Source organism: Hyaena hyaena, unplaced genomic scaffold (assembly GCF_003009895.1).
Source record: "Hyaena hyaena isolate Hyena2069 unplaced genomic scaffold, ASM300989v1 scaffold_908, whole genome shotgun sequence".
Classification (NCBI taxonomy): domain Eukaryota; kingdom Metazoa; phylum Chordata; class Mammalia; order Carnivora; family Hyaenidae; genus Hyaena; species Hyaena hyaena.
The window spans coordinates 706164-726554 of NW_024081544.1; the positions used below are offsets into that span (position 1 = coordinate 706164).

Consider the following 20391-nt stretch of genomic DNA (forward strand, 5'->3'; position numbering starts at 1 on the left):
GCAAAAGTACTTGTACATAGCAAAACATTCAAATGAAAGAAAAGAATCCTCTATTTAAGCCTTCTTGATTTCCAGTTGCCTCAAGAATCATCACTAGTTTGTTTCTTATGGATCCTGTCAGAAATAAGTGTATTTGTTGGCGTATGTGCATATGTGTATATATATGTTGCACCTGATAAGATTATATACTTAAACCTGTGAACCAAATATGTTGAAGTCAATCATGACTTGAATGATGATAGGTCCTAAATGATAAAAAATTTATATTCTGAATAGATTTTAATAGAAATCGTTTATTGCATGTATTATAAAATAGTTACCTATGCATAGATGATTACAACTGCACTTTTAAGAAAAATATTTACATACTATTAACCATGTCTTAAAACTCTGACATAAATACTATGTAATTCTAATATAAGATTGTTATAATTTAGGTACCTTCATCTGTAGAGTTGCTGAGTTATATATGAGAGAAAATTTAGGAGTTAGATACAAAGGTCCCAGTAGATCCAATATTTCTTTGAAGTTTCTCTGCACTTCCAAATGTCTTTATTATAATTGATAAAATTTACAAGTGATGTAATATACTTAAAAATAGGGTAGTATTGTGAAGAAAAAGTTTTATTTCACTACAATACTCAACTGTATTTTGAAAATTTGAAGAGGATACTGTGTCATCATTTTATCTGGAATTGTAAGTTAAATTGCTAATTCCTTTTTTTGTTTTCGTTTTCTAATTTTAGGTTTCAGTATAAAAGCAGTGCCATTCCAGAATGCCATCTTGAATGTAAAGGAACTTGGAGGTATAACATTTAAAATCCTTTCTATGCCTGGCTTAAGCCTGTACTAATTTGATATTGATGTTACATGTAGTTAAAACATTATTATTCTAGTAAGTGATTTATTTTTGCCTTTTACCTTGGTAATAGGGATATTTCTTTATATATATGTTAAAGGTTGTCAAAGAATTCTAATAAACTTTTTTTCTAATTTGAGAACCATACTATTCTATCTCATATGCTATATACTCTTCAGTTTCACTTGTTCAAAAAATTTATTCCTGATTCAGAAGTATGAAGAGTGTTTTAATGTAATAGACACGCCATACATTATGCAGGGTGAAGAACTGTGTTTTAGAGTAGTTTGTATTCCTACTGCAGGTTTTATTGTATTAGATCTTTTTAGAATGTATTTGTTCTGATAATAAATCTTTGCCAGTGGGTTCTTTGCTGGTCAGGCACATTTATTGGATAGGCTGTACCCCAAACTATACATCACTCAGTCTTTCATTACACTCTCTGTCTGGGATTTTTTTTTATTGTGTTTTATGTCAGTCAGGGTCTTAACCCATGTAAATAGGTTAACAAAGAAATCAGTCAATTCAGTGAACCTACTAAATTCTCTAATGGCACAGGAAAATGGTAAGTGCTCTGAAGTTAAGTATAATATTGGTGAGTTTAATGACTTAGAAGGAAGTTCTCTTCCATCTCTTTAATCACTTTGTGATATTGACCTTGCCCCCCTCACTCTTTTCTAAGTTCATTCTAACTGATTTACTTTTAACTTCATGCATTGAAACACAAACTTTATGCTATTTTAATAGTGTTTAATGGCTTCTTATTTTTATCTCTTAATGTATTAGTGGATCTTCTCAGATGTTTGAGAAAGCTGTATCTAGGACAAGTTTACTTCTGTCCATCTGTTTTATAGCTACCTTTACTTTTTATAGCATCAATATTCAAATCAATCATGGTTGATAAATTCTGGTTTTCCTTTAAGGCATTTGGTTTTGTCATTTAGACTACAGAAATTATAAAACATGAGTGTTCCTGTAATGGAGACATTTTTCTATGTAAAAATTTTCCAAAGACTGCTCTTTTAGGTTGAATATTTTGATATTACTTTGTGGTGTCTAGTAACTGCTTCTCAGTGACCATGGTATTAGAGAACATATTGTAAAAGTCCACGGAATCAAAATGTATGGTTTGAGAATTCTGTTGGTTTTAAATGTAGCTGACACATAGTTAGGATTTTATGACTAGGCCAGACAGAGAACTTTTATTGAACCCCCTCCAGGTGTAAGAAACTGCTGATTAATTGATAAGCTATTTATTACAAATGTTAGTTGGATGATGCAAATAGTGAATGTGTCTAGACAATTGAAGTGAACACTTCAGGGAATTTTTGTAGCCCTGATTCTGTGCCGCTGTGAGATTGAAATTCAGTACGATGAGAGAAGAATTCAAGGACGGGGAGTTTGTAAGGTGGGAGTCTGTCTCTTCCCACGCATGGTTTGATTTTACTAGAGTGGGGGGCGGGGAGGAGCTGCACTGACAGTTGCAGTAATGGACATGGCAATGGAGAGGGTACCATAGAGTTTGGTGATAACATTTTAGTTTTTACCTCTTCTGTGATGACTTGAGATGTAGGTAAAAGATAAAGCTTTCAAGTTTGGGACAAGTATGTAAGTTTCAGGCTAATGATTATATGGTGTTTGGCATATGATAATCTACCCCCTTAATTTCAATAGTCCTATTTTCAGTTGAGAGGCTGTCTCAAGAAGGTGATTTTCTGAGTAGAATCTAATTTGTATCCTGTATTGAATGCTCAGAGGCAAACTATGGAGGGAGTTTGATGGTGCGTTCAGTAAGTGCTTTATTTAACAAATATGTCTTTGAGGGCCCACTCTGCCTGGAAAAGGACTGGGCCCTAGGCTGTGTCTCACCCAAGAACGTAGGAAAAGCAAACTACATGGGAAGAATGTAGTTTTCCTAGGATTTACAGTATCTCTTCTGTAGTAAGCAGCTCATCCCAATATGAGGTATATATGTGGCATTTATGGAGACTTGTGACCAACTGAAATCAGGTTGCTTGCCTGAAAATTTCTAAGTTTAGGAGGAAAGAGTGGGAGTGTTTCAGGATTTAATGTGTGAAGATACCAAACCTTTATGTACCAATAGAGGATTTCTCAGCAGTTGGATCAGGTTGTTAATCAAGGGATACATTCAAGAAGATAGATGTAAGACCGCAATCCCGAGTGCCGCGACATCGCTGGTGTGTGGAATGCTCAGGTAGTTCTGCTTACTGGGGGGTTATTTCAAGAGTTTGGCATGGCCCTGCTCCTCCCTGCCAACTCACATCACCCCCATTCTCAGACTTAAGTTGAATTTCTTACCTCTTCAAAATAAGAAGAGGCATGAACTTGGGCTCCTTATCTATTAAGCAGAAATGGTATGAAATGAAATAACAATGACCGGGGGAGTTAAGTGAAACTTCATTTCACAACTGATAGATGTCCGTGTATGTGCATATATATAATTTATATGTAAAACACATACATAGTTCTCTGTTCTCATCAGTTTTCTCTTTTCTGAGGGTGTTTCCTAAATCTTTCACCTAACTGAATTCTACTTCTGAAACCAATATTGCACTGTATATTAACTAACATTTAAATTTAAAAAATATATAAACTCAAAAAAATTCTCAAAATTCTCATTCACCTACATTTTTCTCATGTGGTCTTTTCCTACCATTCACGCAATCATTCTAGCACAATTGTATATCAAACCTGATTCTAGGAGCTGAGAATAAAAGATATTTAAAATACACCCCCTCCCCATCTTCAATAAATTCCTGATTTGGGGTTGTGGAGACATTTCATGAAAATAAATATTTGAAATTGCAGCTGCTTTTCATCATTTATTTTCTGTCTCTGACTCTCTTCAGTCGAGCTCTTGTTCACTCAAGGTTCTGAGTCCAGTGCTGTAGTCCTGCTTGCCTCTTGATCTCTTCAGGACTCACTTCTGAATCAGTCTTTCCAATCTATCTAGAGTCTTCCACAAATCCATCATCTTCATATTCTTTTATTCTTTTTAGTTCATGTATTCAACAACTATTTATCAAGTACTTGTATGTCCAGGCTGAGTTCTAGAGACTGGTGGTTATAGCATCAAGACAAGCACAGTCCTTGCATAGACAGCTAATAGACACAAGGGGAGACTCTGGTATACTTCTCTCCTTGATTAAAGCCAAATATTCCTACTTACAGGCCTGGAACTTTCTAGGTAAATCCCTTCAGTACTTGCAGGGATTTTAAATGCCATCCAGAAGAGCTCTTCCGATCTCTACAAAGGCCATTCTGTAGTATTACTTAGTGGATTTGTTCTTCTTGAAAATTCTTCCATTTGGGAAGCTTTTGTTGAAACTAACCTAAATCCTTTTTTAGTTTTAATTAATTACCCTGCTTGTCTTGTGATAAATATTATTCTGGTAGTTGTGCAGGACACCTAACAGGATCCTCAATTGACAGAAAGCTGCACCTTTGAATGAATTTCCCTTATTCCTAGTAGAGGAAGCCCAGCCACTCTATATGATTCTAGGCAAGTCTGTTTTCCTGTATCTTGGTTTCTGTATCTGTAAAATGTAGTACTAATAGTTCCTGCATTACATGATCGTTGTGAGGACTAAATTAACATAGGTCAAGTACTTAGAGATTGCCTGGCCCATAGCTAACATTTTTGGAAGATTTACATCATAATTATACCGTTGCCCCTCCAGGCCCCCCCCCCCAAAAACACCTTTCAACAAAACCTTTCCCCCACGGTCTCTAGAAATCGCCCAAATTACATATTGATTGCTTTTTCTCTTTGCGGTCATGCTTCTCTCCCTCGTGGACGAGATGATCTTGTTCTTCATTTTGTTACACCTGTTTAAACTGAAAAGTCACAGGGAAGGGACCTCCTTGGAATCTTTTGGTTAGCTGCCTAGCGTATTTTTTGGCAGTGCACACGTGTTAATATTAGATGTTTTTGTCCCATCTACCTTATCCTTCATTTTCTCTGTTTTCAGTTTCCACCTGCAAAATCTCTTCTATCCCAATGCCTCTGAGTTGCTTCCATTCTGTTTGGCTTGTGTATCTAAACCACATTACTAAGGTAAATGAAGCATCCGGCATTTAGCTGAATGGGAAGCACCAGCCCCATTGCAGCAACCTTACATGTAGCTCTGGTGAGTTTTCATTTTAGACATTTCCAGTCCTGAAATCTACAGGCTTTTAGGCATTCATAGAGGTTTTTCTCTTGGTTTTGAAATTTCATTTGCAAATTGATAGGACCCAGAGAGGACAATTTCATTTCTTAACACGTTTGACTTGTTACCATTTATTGATAAGGATCCAGACCTCTTAATACTCCTTTTGCTTTCCTTAACTGCATTCTGGAACAACGATTGGCCTTGTCAAATGCCTTGTTTTCTTCCTCTGATATTCTAATGAGCTCTGTCTGCCTTGCTTCCCCACCCTGTAAACTGTTTGGCAGTCTTGTCTTCCCAGTTGATACTGGAAAAGACGAAAGCTAAAAAGCAGTGAGCTGTCTTGTATGCCTCAGTATTGGCCGCTACTTGTCAATCAGAAGGAAAGTTCATGAAGGTTTTTGTTTGCACTTTCTTTTTCTCCCTCTAAAAATGAGATGACTTTCCTTTTTCAGGAAGTGGTGAGGGTAGTGTGGAACAGTGCAAGTTGTGTTCATTTACCCATTTACTTCAGCCCATGCAATGGTGATTGATTTTTGAGGATTGTCAGCTAAGCCATTTTTTAAAAGGTTGCTTCTTTCAGCAGCCAAGCTGTTATATGAAACAGATGTTGACTCTGTCCTGTTTCTTTGTTTGCCTGAAGGAATACACCGCCTCCTCATAGAGAAAGGTGCTGGTTCTTTGTATCCTGCTATGTATCCTGCTAGTTATCTTTGGGTGCTGTTAATCTGTCCAGGTTGTGTGCATTTCTTAATTTCGCCAGACACTGTACGGATTTCTTGACAGGCAACCCAGGGGGCACTGCTGCCTGCTTCTTTGAATTTCTGCTTTCTGTACCCAGGCCATTTGATGTCTTTCACCAAAATAAAGCTTTCTTCCTTCAGAGTCTTATATATTAAAACTTATTTCAGAAGGAAGAACAAGAACAGCTCTCTAATTCTTATTTGATGTGTTCTCACAGCCTTAGGTGTATTATGATTATTACCTCCATATCTTCACTACCACCTCCTTTTTAGAACAAATCATAGCTAAATCTCTATGAATTTAATGTCACTGCCTCTACTATCCAGTAGAGGAGGAATCAAGACTGTATGAATAGTATAGGTAGACTTGAAGAGCTTATTATGGCCACATTGCTTTAAGGAACAAGTGGAGTTCAAAGATTTCTTGCTGCTATAGGAGAGAACAACTTGCCATTCAAAAACTCTTTTAGACGTCTCCAAACAAAGATTTCTCTGGAAGAGGTGGCAAGAAACCATGATCCTGGCACATGACAGCACAAAGTGGGGGTCGGTGGAAGGCCAGGTCCATAGCATACCTTGTGATCGTGCTGCAAGCTAAATTCTAGTCAGCTGCACTCAACTAAGTATGCAAATTCCCTGTCTGTTGTAGAATTACAGGGAAGAAATGGGATTCAGCTTCAAGACACTCTGTCTCTCTATGCATTTGAACTTCTTGTTGTTGTTTTCTTATCTGCAAAATGTAAGTTTCAATAAATCATCACTACTTATTTCCCAAGGGATTGGGCTGGAAAAGAAAAGTTCAGTTGCCTAAAGCCCCTCGAGGGATGCTTTAAGATAGACAGCAGTATTTCCACTAATTCTGTTTTTATAGTGGCGGTTCCAGTGTCATATGTAATAGTGAATGATCGAAACTTCTTGATATAGTATTGTTTCCTTATCTAGGAAAAGAACCAGGCCTTTCTGGAATGGGGACAGCCAGTTAACTCCTGGCTCTCTGAGCTGTGTACTTTCTCACTGAGGCTTAGGCTCTACTAGGGGAAATGATATTGGTATAAAGCCAAGTCACTTGGATGGGAGTTGAAAGGCCACAGCTATCTGAATTGGTTGAACAGGATCCCAGGGTGGTGGTGTTCAAGCGTTTTTTACACTTGCTAAGGGAAAACTGAGCCAAACAGTCAGCAGAGCCAAATAAATGAATCTGGGGGCCCAGAAGTCCGTTACTGGCTGATGTAGACCTGACCTTAATTTCTGTTTTCTTCTGGAGAAGTGCCCTAGGAACTTTTTTTAAATTTGCCTTCCTAGTCCTAGTTTAGTATAGTACTTAACAATCCACTCTTCTAAGACTAGAAAGATACACAGATAGGTACACATCAATACAGTGTTCAAGAAACTAGTTTCTGGCCTTTTGACCCCTCCCACCCCCTTGAGAATAGGGATCTCACATGCCACTGAGGTTGCTGCCTCCCCATTGATTCCTATTCAGGGACAGTCAGGTCATTTTATATCTTCCAACTCTACCAAACTTCCTCGCAGAACATTTGTGTTGGGTTCTTAGCTTCTTAACCCTCACAAGATAGTAGATATTTCTGTTTCTCCCTGGGGTTGCCATAATAGCAACACATTTTCATTGTGTATTTGGTTTCAGTGTAGTATTGCAACAACAGCACTGGAAGTCAGGGGACCGGTATTTTTCTCTATCCAAATAAGCCATGAGACACTGGGCAAGGCTCTTAACTTTTCCAAGGCTGCTTTCTTTCCTAGCAGCTGAGGATGCTGATAACCGTCCTCCTTTTGATATAACTAGTTTATTTTTTTTTTTTTATCTTGAAACCCATAGTTATCTACTTCACTTTGGACCCTAGGGACCATAGAGCCCATCTTTAACAACTATGCACGATTATCATACTTTATTTTCTTCTAATTTCATTTAACCCAGACTTCCTCTATTTTTTTTTTTTTTTGGTATAGTAGACATTTCAAAAAGTTTGAATGTGTTGTGTGAGACAGGTATATGTCCATGAAATAACAACTCATACTAACTTCAAGTTCCTGTGACTTGAAGTCACTGTGCTGTTTACTTCAAGAAGCATTGCAAACTGGTGTGGGAAATACTGTAACAAGACTGAGTGCAAGATGCAGTTATGATCCTATAGAAAGGACAAACAAGATGTCATAGAAAGAAAGACAAGTCATAGAAGTGGCAGTGGGTTTGGTCTAATCTTCTTTCAACCATAAACTGAGTCCACTGTCAACTCCTTGACATTCATCTGTTTTCTTCCTAGACTTCTCCTCTGTGATGTCTTTGTCCTTTCTGTATGATCAGAATTGCATCTTGTACTCAATCTTGTTATAGTATTTAGTGGACCAAACTATAATGTTATGAAAAAATTGAAAAACACACCATAATCTTAAGAGTTTATTATATTGTGATATAAAACATATATGTAGCTCCAAGCTGGAGAGAAAATTGCTGGTTATGCCCCAAGATACTAGAGTAAGGCTAGACCCTTCAGAAGCAAAATGTTTTGTTGTTGAATTCATTGCAGTGAATACTTAATAAATACTAATCATATGCAATCACTTAGATAATCCCTGCACGTGCACACACAGGAGCCCCTGAGCCCGATTCTTCAGATATATTTTTTTTAAGTTTTCTTTTACTTATTTTGAGAGAGAGAGAGAGAGAGAATGAGGGAGGGAGAGAGGGAGGGTCCCAAGCAGGCTCCACGCTTTGAGCACAGAGCCTGATGCAGGACTCCATCTCACCACTGTGAGGTCATGACCTAATTCAAAATCAAGAGTTGCACACTTAACCACCTAAGCTACTCAGGTGCCCCTCTTAAGATATTTTGATGGGAGAGTAATATTGGCCATGATATTTGTGAAATTTATTAGAAAAGATTAAACAACTTTACTAGATTTCTGTAATTAAAATAGCACCTAGACAGTTGTTCAAGACGTAATATGTTTGTAGCTATTCATTACTTACCAGACTAGGTTGGTTCTCTGACCTGTGTCCTTGAACTGAACAAACTTGAAATGGTTAGATTTGTTTTGAGCCATTGTAAATGTGTTGCTTCTAATTCCTCAAGGTCCAAAGTATTGTCAAGAAGCTCTATTAAAGATGCTTGTTCATTTTAACCTTGAAATTCACTGATATTTTAGGGCATCATTGTGAGAAGTAATAATGTAAAGAATTTATTGCATAAAGTTAACTTTTTAATACAGGTATCTGGAGTACTTATGATTGAACATTGAAGGTTGATTTTTTTTTTTTTTTTTTTGTCTATTCTCCCTCCTTTGGAAAATTTTATAAAATTTCAAAAAATCAGAAAATGATTATAAATTAAATCTGTAACAAAGATTTAATCTACAATGAAGAAAGGAAAGCATGACAAAGACTGAGGTATGGGCAATGGAAACATAGAAGGGGAATTCATCAGGATTAATAATCAGAGAGCTTATTGGAGTTATTAATTGGGGCTTTACATTTGGAGCTATGCCTTTATTTTTCTTCTCTCCTTGTGTTAAGTAGTGGGTAGCAGCTGTGTTTACCCACAAACTAAATCTTGGAAGTGGGTGCTAGACTCAGAGAGGCAAGACAGTGCCCTAATAATGCACTGACTGCCAGGTGGGTTAGAAAGCCCACACACGCAGGAAAGAAGCCACTTGTCTGTCCCTATTAATCACTGAAAGTAGGCAATGGTAAACAAAATATCTGGCAAACATAAATTCTTAAAAGATAAGCATATAATCACAGCACACCACAATATGAGGAAAATCAGCACCATCAAAGAAAGCTTACCCCATCAAAAGTCAGAAGAAAAAGTATTGAGACACCTAGAGGTAACAGAGTGATCAGAAGAAGACATTCAGAGACAGAAGGTTTTGTATTCATGAAAAGGAATCTAACCCAGGAATGCCTGGGTGGCTCAGTCAGTAGAGCATCCAAGTTCACCTCAGGGTCATGAGTTCAAGCTCCATTGAGTATAGAGCCTGAGCCTACTTAAAAAAAAAAAAAACAACAACAGAACTTGGGAAATGAAAATTTGACTTCACAATTTAAAATGAAAATGTCATTTGACACAATTCAGATGTAAATTTTAAAAAACTAAGGATTGAGTTAGGGAATTTCCTCAGAATCCTCTGCAAAAGGATGACTTAGGAAGTATGAGAGATAATTGAGAAGACTGAAGGAATAGAGTTCTAACGTCCCTCTAAGAGTTCTAAAAAGAGAGTAAAGAGAAATTACAGAGAATAAAATAATCAAAATAGAAAAACCTCAAATATTAAAAAGTGCTTAAATTTAATGAGTCTTCCAAGACCAAGAAAAGGCTTATATCTACACATATTATAAAGAAAAAATCATTAATTGTAATAATCACAGGAACACACAAGGAAGTGAATTCTGATTTTAACATGGGAGATGTCAGTCAGGTAGAGAGAATCATAAAGTATATTTTCTTTAGATTATAGATCATAATTAAAAGAAAAAGTTTTTTTTAAATTTTTTTATGTTTTATTTCTGAGAGAGAGAGGGAGATACAGAATCTGAAACAGGCTCCAGGCTCTGAGCTAGCTGTCAGCACAGAGCCCGATGCGGGGTTCGAACCCACGAACTGTGTGATCATGACCTGAGCCGAAGTCAGACACTTAACTGACTGAGCCACCCAGGCACCTCTAAAAGAAAAAAAAAATTTTTTTAATGTTTATTCTTAGAAAGAGAGAGAGAGAGAGAGAGATACAGAATCTGAAGTAGGCTCCAGGCTGAGCCCAGTAGTGGGCCTCAAACCCATGAACTGTGAGATCATGACCTGAGCCGAAGTCAGGCGCTCAACCAGCTGAGCCACCTAGGTATCCCATTAAAAGAAAATTTGAAATTTAAATATATTTCTTTAAAACTTAAGAGTAAACACTTAAATGCTAAAATAGTGAAAGTAGGATGATGTCTACATAAATACATTTTTCAATCTGGAAAACTACTTATTCAGCTAAAATAAAAAAGAATTAGAATGGAGTTGACTGAGATCAAGTAGAATTTTTGTTTTTTCTTGTATGAACTTTGTTCATGAGAATATTTTAAGAAATACAGTTTAAAAACACCATAAAGATAGAAAGCTAAGGATATTTATTTGATAAGTTCCGCTTGACATGCAAAAATGGAAAAATAGCAAAATAATCATGATAAACAGAAAAGATGTATACATCAATAATTTTTAAAATGTGAATAAATTCTCCTTTTATATTAAGTTTAAAAAACCTAATGTAAAACAATGAGTTTAAAAAACAATGACTGTAACGTATATGCGGTTATGAGACACTTCTGAAACAACAATGACAAATGCAGCAAGGTAAAAATAAAGGGATAGAAAAGATAGCCTTAAAAAAGACCATTGAAAAGAAAGTACTGGGAGCAATGTTAACATCACATGAAGCGAGGGTTCCCTGGGTGGCTCAGTCGGTTAAGCATTGACTTCGGCCTAAGTCATGATCTGTGCTGACAGCTCAGAGCCTGGAGCCTGCCTCAGATTCTGTGTCTCCCTCCCTCTCTGTTCCTCCCCAACTCACATTCTGTCTGTCTCTCTCTCTCAAAAATAAATGTTAAAAATTTTTTTAAAAATCAGATGAAATGCAATTCAAAGCAAAGAACATTAAGTTGATTTACGTTGAGAGAGATTTTCATGTTGATCTAGGATAACTGACTACACCTGAACCTTTACCTATTTCTGAACCTTATAACACAAAAGCTAAGAAAAATGTAACAAACAGCCAACAGATTCACAGTCTTAATCTAATTCATAATTATAGAATTTCACACTTAAGTAGAAAACACATGTTCTTGGGGTGTCTGGGTGGCTCAATCAGTTAAGGGTCCCAATCTTGATTTAGGCTCAGGTCATGATCTCATGGTTTGTGGGATCGAACCTTGTCAGTAAGTATGGAGGCTGCTGGGGATTCTCTCTCCTCTTTCTTTGCCTCTCCCCTTGCTCACGCATTTGTTCAAAGTAAGCATTAAAAAAACAACACATGTTCTTCTAAAATACATAAAATTTACACACAACTATGTATGTTTTCTGACTGAAATCCAGTAAAATTAGAAGTTAGTAGCAAATAGACAAAATAAGAACACATGAAACAGTATTTAAAAGTGCCCTAACCTAAAAAACCCAAATGTCCATCGACCGATGAATGGATAAAGAAGATGTGGTGTGTGTATATACAACAGACTACCTCGCAGCAATCAGAAAGAATGAAGTCTTACCATTTGCAACAATGTGGATGGAAGTAGAGTGTATTATGATAAGTGAAATTAAGTCAGAGACCAAGATCCTAAAATTTCACTCAGGTGGAATTTAAGAAACACAACAGATGAACATAGGGGAAGGGAAGATAAGATAAAAATAGGGAGGCAAACCATAAGAGACTTTTAAATACAGAGAATAAACGGAGGTTTGCTAGAGGGGAGGAGTATGGGGGATGGGCTAAATGGGGGATGGGCATTAAAGAGGGCACTTGTTGGGATGAGCACTGGGTGTTAGATGTAAATGGTGAAACACTGGGCTCTACTCCTGAAACCAATACTGTATGTTAACTAATTTGAATTTAAAGAAAATTTTTAAAAGGAAAAAAGTACCCTAACATTATACCCTGTATAAAAATCAAAATGGATCCTAGACCTAAATATAAAACCTAAAACTATAAAACTCCTACAAGAAAACTTAGACAATTTTTGTGACCTTGGGTTACACAAAGATTTCTTAGATAAGACACACAAAATATCCTAGAAGGAAAACTGGTATGTTGAATTTCATAGTACTTTTGCTTTTTGTTTTTTTTATTTTTTTTAATTAAAAAAAAAATTTTTTTAATGTTTTATTTATTTCTAGGAGAGAGAGAGACAGTGTGAGCAGGGGAGGGTCAGAGAGGGAGTCAAAGACTGAAACAGGCTCCAGGCTCTGAGCTGGCAGTCAGCACAGAGCCCGACATGGGGCTCGAACCCACGAACTGCGAGATCATGACCTAAGCGAAAGTCGGATGCTTAACCGACTAAGCCACCCAGATGCCCCTACTTTTGCTTTTTGAAAGGCTTTGCTAGAGAATGAGAAGACCACCTGTTGGCTAGCTAAACATTATTTGGAAATCCTGTGTCTGATAAAGAATTTGTATCCAAAATATATAAAGAACACTCAGTAACAAGAAAATAAACATTCCAAAAATGGGCAAAAACTTTGAATATATTCTTTATAAAAGAAGATATAAAGAAGGCAAATAGGCTCATGTAAAAGAGGCCTTTATTAGACATTAGGGAAATACAAATTAAACCATGACACACATATTAAAATGTCTAAAATTTAAAAGCCTGAATATATCAAGTGTTCTGGAAAGAATGGAAACTAGAATTTTCATTTACTGCTGGTAGAAACCTATAGCGGTACAACCACTTTGAAAAAAAGTTTGGTTTGCATTTAGCTTAAAGGACTGCCAGTGTTAGGATCAAGCCATTCCACTCTTAGGAGACATGAAAATTATGTTTACACAAAATCCTCTATGTAATTGCTCATAGCAACTTTATATTTAAAACTGGTAACAACTCACATGTCATCAGTTGGTGAGTGGATAAACAGATGTGGCATATCCATATAAGGAAATCGTATCTGGCAGTAAAGAATGAACTATAGGTACATACCATAACATGGATGAATCTCAAAGTAATTCTGCTGAGCAAAAGAAGCTAGACAAAATGGAATGTGTAAGGTGGTATTCCCATACTCGGATAAATTTTTATTCCATTTAGAAAGTACTAGAAAATGCAAACTGATACCTAGTAACAAAGTATTTCAGGGATTCCCTGAGGGATAGGGACAGGAGGCTGGGGAGGGGTGGAGTAGAGGGATTTAAAGGGTTGTGAGGGGGTGCCTGGTTGGCTCAGTCGGTTAAGTGTCTGATCCTTGGTTTTGGCTCAGGTCATGATTTCATGGTTATGAGATCCTGTCGGGCTCAGCACAGAGAGTGGAGCCTGCTTGGTATTCTCTTTCTCTCTCCATCTCTGCCCTCCTCCCCCCCCGCCCACGTGCATGTACACACTTGCTCACATGCTTGCTCTCGCTCTCTCAAAATAAACTTTAAAAAAATAAAATAAAATGGTCATGAGAAAACTTTGGAGGTGATGGATACAATTATCTTGATTAGGGTGATGGTCTCACGGATATACATGTATCAAAACCACATTGTATATTTTAATATGTGCAGTTTATTATATGTCAATTATACCACCATAAAACTGTTGATAATATTCTACACTTAGAGAAATTAAGAGAGATTCTTTTCAATCATCTCTGGTCAAAAGCATTGAAAGTATGTTTTGTTGAGAATTTATGGCCCTTTTCTTGGATTGTTTTCCAGTGAAGAGCTATTTTAAACAGGCTAAGTTAAAAATCATGGCTTTATAAAAGAGAACTGTGACCAGGGAAAGACTTCACAAAAGTATCAATTTCTGGATGATCATATGTAGCTGAATTGTTAAAGATTAAATACGCAAGCAGTAAAACTAAGATTAAGATGTTATCGAATCTATTAATTTAATGTGTAGATTTTAAAAATCTCAGTGCTAATAAAAGCAGACAGATTGATCTGTCTGCATAGCAGCATTAATTAAAGAAATTCGTACAACACATTGATTATACAAAGAGTGAGAGATTTTTCTAATAAACCAGTTGTGGTTCATTCCATAGGGATACTTAAAACCATAGTAGTACAGTATTCTTTTTCCAACCTTAGCAGTTATATTTATGAAAAATATTCCTGTTGGTGATTATGCAATGGGCAGGATTCAGGTCTTACACAAAGTTAGAGTTTGAAGGGGAAAAAAACCCAGTAACACTCAAGTGAACCAATATATTGGGAAGCATTCGATTCCAAACCACATTGGAATAATTCGTGTTTTAAGAACACATTTTGTATGTGTGGGTGAAATATCCTCTTTCATTCAGGAATCCTTACAGCTTTAAATTATCTGCTTGAGCTGGTCTTGTGCTATTCAGATTGCACCTCAGATAAAGTTTTCCAAGCAGACCTTATTTTGGCATAAAAATCAGTGTATTTTTCATTTCCATTTTTCATGTTTGTGAGTCTCAGCAAAATGGCGGGTTGAGAGTGATAACGGGTATGTTTGTTGGTGATATTCTATAGATAACATGCTAAGAGGGTAGAATATAACCTATTTTCTCTCTCTGTCCTTTGCCATTACTGATCCCAACAAGTTCATTTGGGGTCTGCCATGTTCTTTAAGGTGATGGTGCATTTTAAACTTGGGGTGTATAAATATAAAACCTCTTTCCCCTTTTTTGTTTTTTTTTTTCCCTTCCAGATGTCAATGAATTTTTTCCTCTTACTCCTTAGATTAAATCTCAGTAAGTAGGGAGGGACTAATATAAGTTGCTAAGTTGAAAATGCAGAGGCTTAGTTGTCAAGTGAGTGTGGGGATTCATAATACATAATAGATAAGCACATAAGCACATTTGTATTTTTTTTGATGTGGGTGTCTTTGATGCTGTTACTCTTTTATATATGGTTGTCTATTTTTTACAAATACTTATCAAGTTGTAGGGCATTATGTCTCCTTGAGCAGATGAAAATCTGTTTATTTTTATTTTTTTAAATTTTTTTTAATTTATTTCTGAGAGAGAGAGACAGCATGAGCAGGGGAGGGTCAGAGAGAGAGGGAGACACAGAATCTGAAACAGGGTCTAGGCTCTGAGCTAGTGGGGCTTGAACCAACGAACTGTGAGATCATAACCTGAGCTGAAGTCGGATGCTCAACCAACTGAGCCACCCAGGTACCCCATGATGATGAAAATTTGTTTAAATGGTAATGTGGGAAGATCCAAAATGATTGGGTCTTAAAAGTTTTAGATGTATCTCTGAAAAGATTTACAATTTTCTGGTTATCCTAGATTCTACATGTGTCCATAAAAATTCCCGAGATTCAAGCTGAAAGCATTTAACTCTGTAGTCATCTTCTCTGGGTGAGAATGAGGGTGGGCAGCAGTGGCTGAAATTTAGAATGGAAATGTGGATTGCTCCCCATTCTCCAAAATTGGTAGATATAATATCATTTTCATAAGGTCCCACTAAGAAGTATGGAGCTCTCTGAGTTTGTTATGTGTGTTACTGTCATGAATGTTAAACTCTTGCTACAGATTTCGATGAGGACTCAAAGAAAAATCAATTATGCTGAGGGATTTTTGAAAGAGGTGTATCAGGAATTGTGCTGTGAATAAAAGAGCAGCACCAAACCCAAGAATCTATTAGTGGTTGCTTTTTAAAATTTCTTGGAGGTTACTTTATTTCTTAAAGCCTTGAAAGAGCCCAAATCCAGTCCCATGCCTCTACCTACAACGAAGGAGTAATAATTCAGGGGAATAAAAAAGAGAAGAATAAATACAGATGAAGTCCAGATACATGGGTGGAAGATCCTTTCTTTCTAAATATTCATTATTAGCCTTTGCTATTACCTCATGTGTTTTTTTTTTTTTTTTTTTTTTTCAAACGACCATGTCTCTCCTCTAGTTAAGATCAAGTGCCTTCTCCTACCTGTGTCATAGGTGGTCTTGATGTTTTGGTGTTTTGAGTCTTGGAGCTTCTTCATAGTAGTCCTTTTTGTTACAGGCATTAAATATCTGCTTGCCTCCTACATAGGGTCCTAAGTGTTCCTTTGTCCTGTTACTGCCTAGAACTGTTTTCTTCTTGGATGAACCTTTGCATCCCATGTCTTCCCTTCCTTCAAGTTTCCAAATTGTGTTTCTCTTCTGATCAGTGGAGGGAAAAAAAGGAAAAAGGAAAAAAAAATCAAGGAACAATGTATGTTAATTTTCCTTGATTTTTTTTTCCATTGTAATTTGAAAGAGGCTATACTATAATGGTTTTTGGGTTTTCTGTCCCATCTAATTCTTCCTTTCTCTAAAATTATAATCCTTTGAGTGTAAAGGTATTTATTTACTTTACTTATTTGCATTAGGGAATGAAGATGTAAACTTTACAAATCTTGGAAGGTTTTATCTACCATGTCCTTGGTCAGAGACTCATAATCAACCTCCTCCCCTACTACTTGAAGACATAATTTAACAAAACAAGACCATTTGAAAACAGAGTTACATATTATCATTTTTCTCTCCTTAGATAAAGGAAAACCCTTATACATTGCCTTACAGAAAAAGCATTGAGTGCTGCCCAGATTTAAAGGATCTAAATAGTTTACTTCAGTTTGATTGAAAGAATTCTCTTTTAATAAATGGTGCTGGGATTTTAGGTTAATGCGATTTTGGCACTGACATGACACCTCCCCACCATTGTCATGCTCAGACACTGAGATTTTCCCCAAATCAGTAGAATGCTAGTCATCTGTTATTTACAGTATTACTGAGATTTTTCTGTTTTCAGATGCATATAATTGTACTCTGCTTTAAGAAAACCCTATATAGAGAAACACATTAGTAGCTTTTACTAAATAATATGTAGTATTATGCAAGAATTATCAATATCATAAAAGGTTTTGCTCCAAATTTTCTCTAAAGTCCCAATACATTTTAAGTTATTTGATCAAATATTATCAAGACCATTTCTAAGGCATAAATTTTGAAATTTTCTTTTATAAATCTTAGTCACTTAGTCTGCAGTGTTTTACTAATTCCCTCATGCTACTTTTCTTTAAAAGAGGATGCTAGTCCGTTTTGCTGAGTTTCAAAATCCCTGCAATCTCCCATGTGCAATTACCATATACAAATATACCTTCAGGTTAAATTGCTTTGGGAAAATCCTCCATCAGCTGTTATGATATTCAAGTTTCATATACTCTTCCAATTATCATCTGGGACAAAATGTCTCCGTGAAAGAAAAGAGAAGAAAAAAATGAGTACAAGATAAGAAAATCTAGTAAGAGCATAGTAACTTTTGAAATGAAGCTCTTCCTCTTTACTCTTATATCTCCTGTCTTAATAACAACCCAGATCTCATCTTGTTTATTAATTGGAGAAGCGGAAGTGTTAACCTTGATCGGCAGTATGGCTGTGAAAATTCTTACTTACTGGTTCTCAAAGTTTTGTCTGTTATTTCTCATATGGCTCTGAGATAGGCTAGGGCTTCGGTACCATTTTAAAGGGAAGTCAGCTGAGAACTGAGAAGAATTTGAGGCTCACCAGATTGTACCCCAGAGTGTAAAGCCCCATAGCAGTACAGTGAGAGCCCTGAGGCAGAAAGGAAGGAGTCTCAGAGGAACACGTCCTTCTTGCATAGCGTCCCTTTCTGGGAAACGTGTGCAGGGGGTTCAGTGGGGCAGGTCACCAGAGGAGGACACAAGGGGCAAGTACAGGACAGCCATGTGTGCATCATTTGGCCCAGGTGCTGACCAAATGAATCCGTCTTTGGGACTGGAAAATGCCTGACGTGCCTAACCTAGAATATAGCACTTTGCTGGTTCCTGGCACTGTCCTTGTTTTTAACGTGCGGTGGATGCCGTAGCGCTGCCTGTACGATGCGGCAAGCTTGCCGACCTGGGGGAGCCGAACCAAACAAAAAGTTATCTACTGCAGTTCTACACTGAGTTTTAAAACAAAACATTTTAATATCTGTAGCTGGAAGGGAAATGTTTGGAGCTTTGTAACTGGCAGGCAGGAGTATAGCGACTGAAGAAGGGATGGTCCTGGGGCCAGTTTTGGACACAAAACTGAATAAATGGAAAAGAACCCAGGCAGGACAGTCTCCTGTCTGGCTTCCCAGTAAATCAGAGGGGACAGTCCTGGCAGGACTATGGATTTGTTTGCTAGGATAGATATAAACAGCAAAACACTCAGCCCTGTGGCTATAAAAAGAAATATTTTTTTATGATATATTCATTGTTTAAGAGCAGGCACTGAGTCTTGTTTAACATTTATGCCTGTGCAGCTCAAAAACCAGAATTCTATCTGCTGTTGCGCTTAAGCTCTTTCAGATGTTTTTATTGTGTAACATGGGCTCCAGATTCTTCTTTGAATGTATGGTTGGGGCTCCCCCCCCACACAATCTGTTAAAAGATCAGTTTGTGTGAATCTTGACACTGTGATGCTATTTCATGGTTTTAATTCAAATGTGAGTTGCTGCAGCTGGAAACATAAGATTAATGGCACAGGCTTGTTTGTTGCAAAAACAGATGATATTTTACATTGAGTCAAGATGCGTTGAAAAATTGCTTATATTTCACTGGACGTAAGTCACATTTTAAATCGCTTTTGAATTCTTATATTTTGAATTATTCTGAAACAAATAGGTGTGTATCTCATGATTTAACTGGCTATTGAAGGTATCTGAAAGGTGGCTTGAATAACTGCATATTAAATATAGTCTATTAGCCAACACTTTTTTTTTTTTTGCTGCAAAAATTGTTTTAAATCAGTCTGAGAGTCTGTAAAAAAAAAAAAAAAAAAGGAGGATATGGTTATAGAGTTTAAAAATTTCTTCTTGTTGCCTGTGTATTTTTATATTTGGTAGTATACCTATATAACAAAGCAAAGCTCCTGGTCTCCCATACCTGCTGGCGTGTGGAGGGTTCTGAACACACAAGACATGGCGGTGCCTTATGGCCCCTCCACCATCACTCTTTGTTATGGGTGTATTTCCTACAGTGGCCCAAGGCCTTCCCTTCTCAAAAGCAATGTCAGGAAAATTCTGTATGATTTTTCCTTCAGATATGAGACTCACAAGCCATTTAAGACCTGTTATGGTATTCTGTCCTTCAGCTCTTTCATTTTATAAAATAACTTGAAACTATCCATATTAAATCAGATGCTGTTTAGTCAATCTGGTTATATCAGATAGGAATTGGCTCTCTTCACATCCCTGACGTGTGGCTATACAGTCTCAAATATTTCCACGGCGAGGAAGTCACCGTTTCAGAAGTATATGTTCATATGCCATATTTGAAGAGTTGTCATTATTACAGTCCATTATGATTTGCCAAAATCAAACTTTTTCTTTCTTTGTTAAAATGATCCTCTTCTGCTTTGTGGAGCATTTTCAACAAATAATATGTCTTCACTGCACAGTAATTCAGAAACATGAAACTTGTTATCGTATATTCTGGAAGATCCTCTTCCAAGCTACATATCTTTCATTTTTTTCAACTCTTTTCCATATTATATAATAGTATCCAGGTTCATCACCATCCTGGTGGTCACCTTTGTGGTAATCCCTCGTAAAACATGTATCCAAAAGCGCGATGTTCTAGATGTGGTCTGACTACATTTTTTCTTTCAGACACTTACATTTCTCTTACAGCCAACAATCCAAGCCCTAGCACCTCATTGGTTCATGTTGGATATGCTGTCAAAATACCCAGCTGGTTTAAGTCAGGCTCTTCTGTTCTTGCACAGTCGATTTTTTAAAATTCCAAACTCCAGACATCACTTATATCTCTATTAAATTTCATTATGTAAGCACTGGCTCATTGTTCCAGCTCGTCAAGAACTTTTTGACTTTTTTTAAATTCTGTCATCCAACATATTAGCAATTTCTCACAGCCTTGTGCCATCTGTAAATCTTGAACCTTTGAATAAGAACCTTTAAAGTTCTTACTCAATTAAAATGT

General features: G+C 36.7%; 1 protein-coding gene across 3 annotated transcripts in view; it reads left to right on the forward strand.

The window, feature by feature from the left end:
• Positions 1–20391, forward strand: part of ARL15 (ADP ribosylation factor like GTPase 15) — a 201383-nt gene that overhangs the window by 159792 nt on the left and 21200 nt on the right. For all 3 annotated transcript variants that reach the window (XM_039220797.1, XM_039220796.1, XM_039220798.1), the window contains exon 3: positions 747–806. In XM_039220797.1, the coding sequence (XP_039076728.1) occupies positions 747–806 (60 nt within the window). The remainder of the gene's footprint in view (positions 1–746; positions 807–20391) is intronic.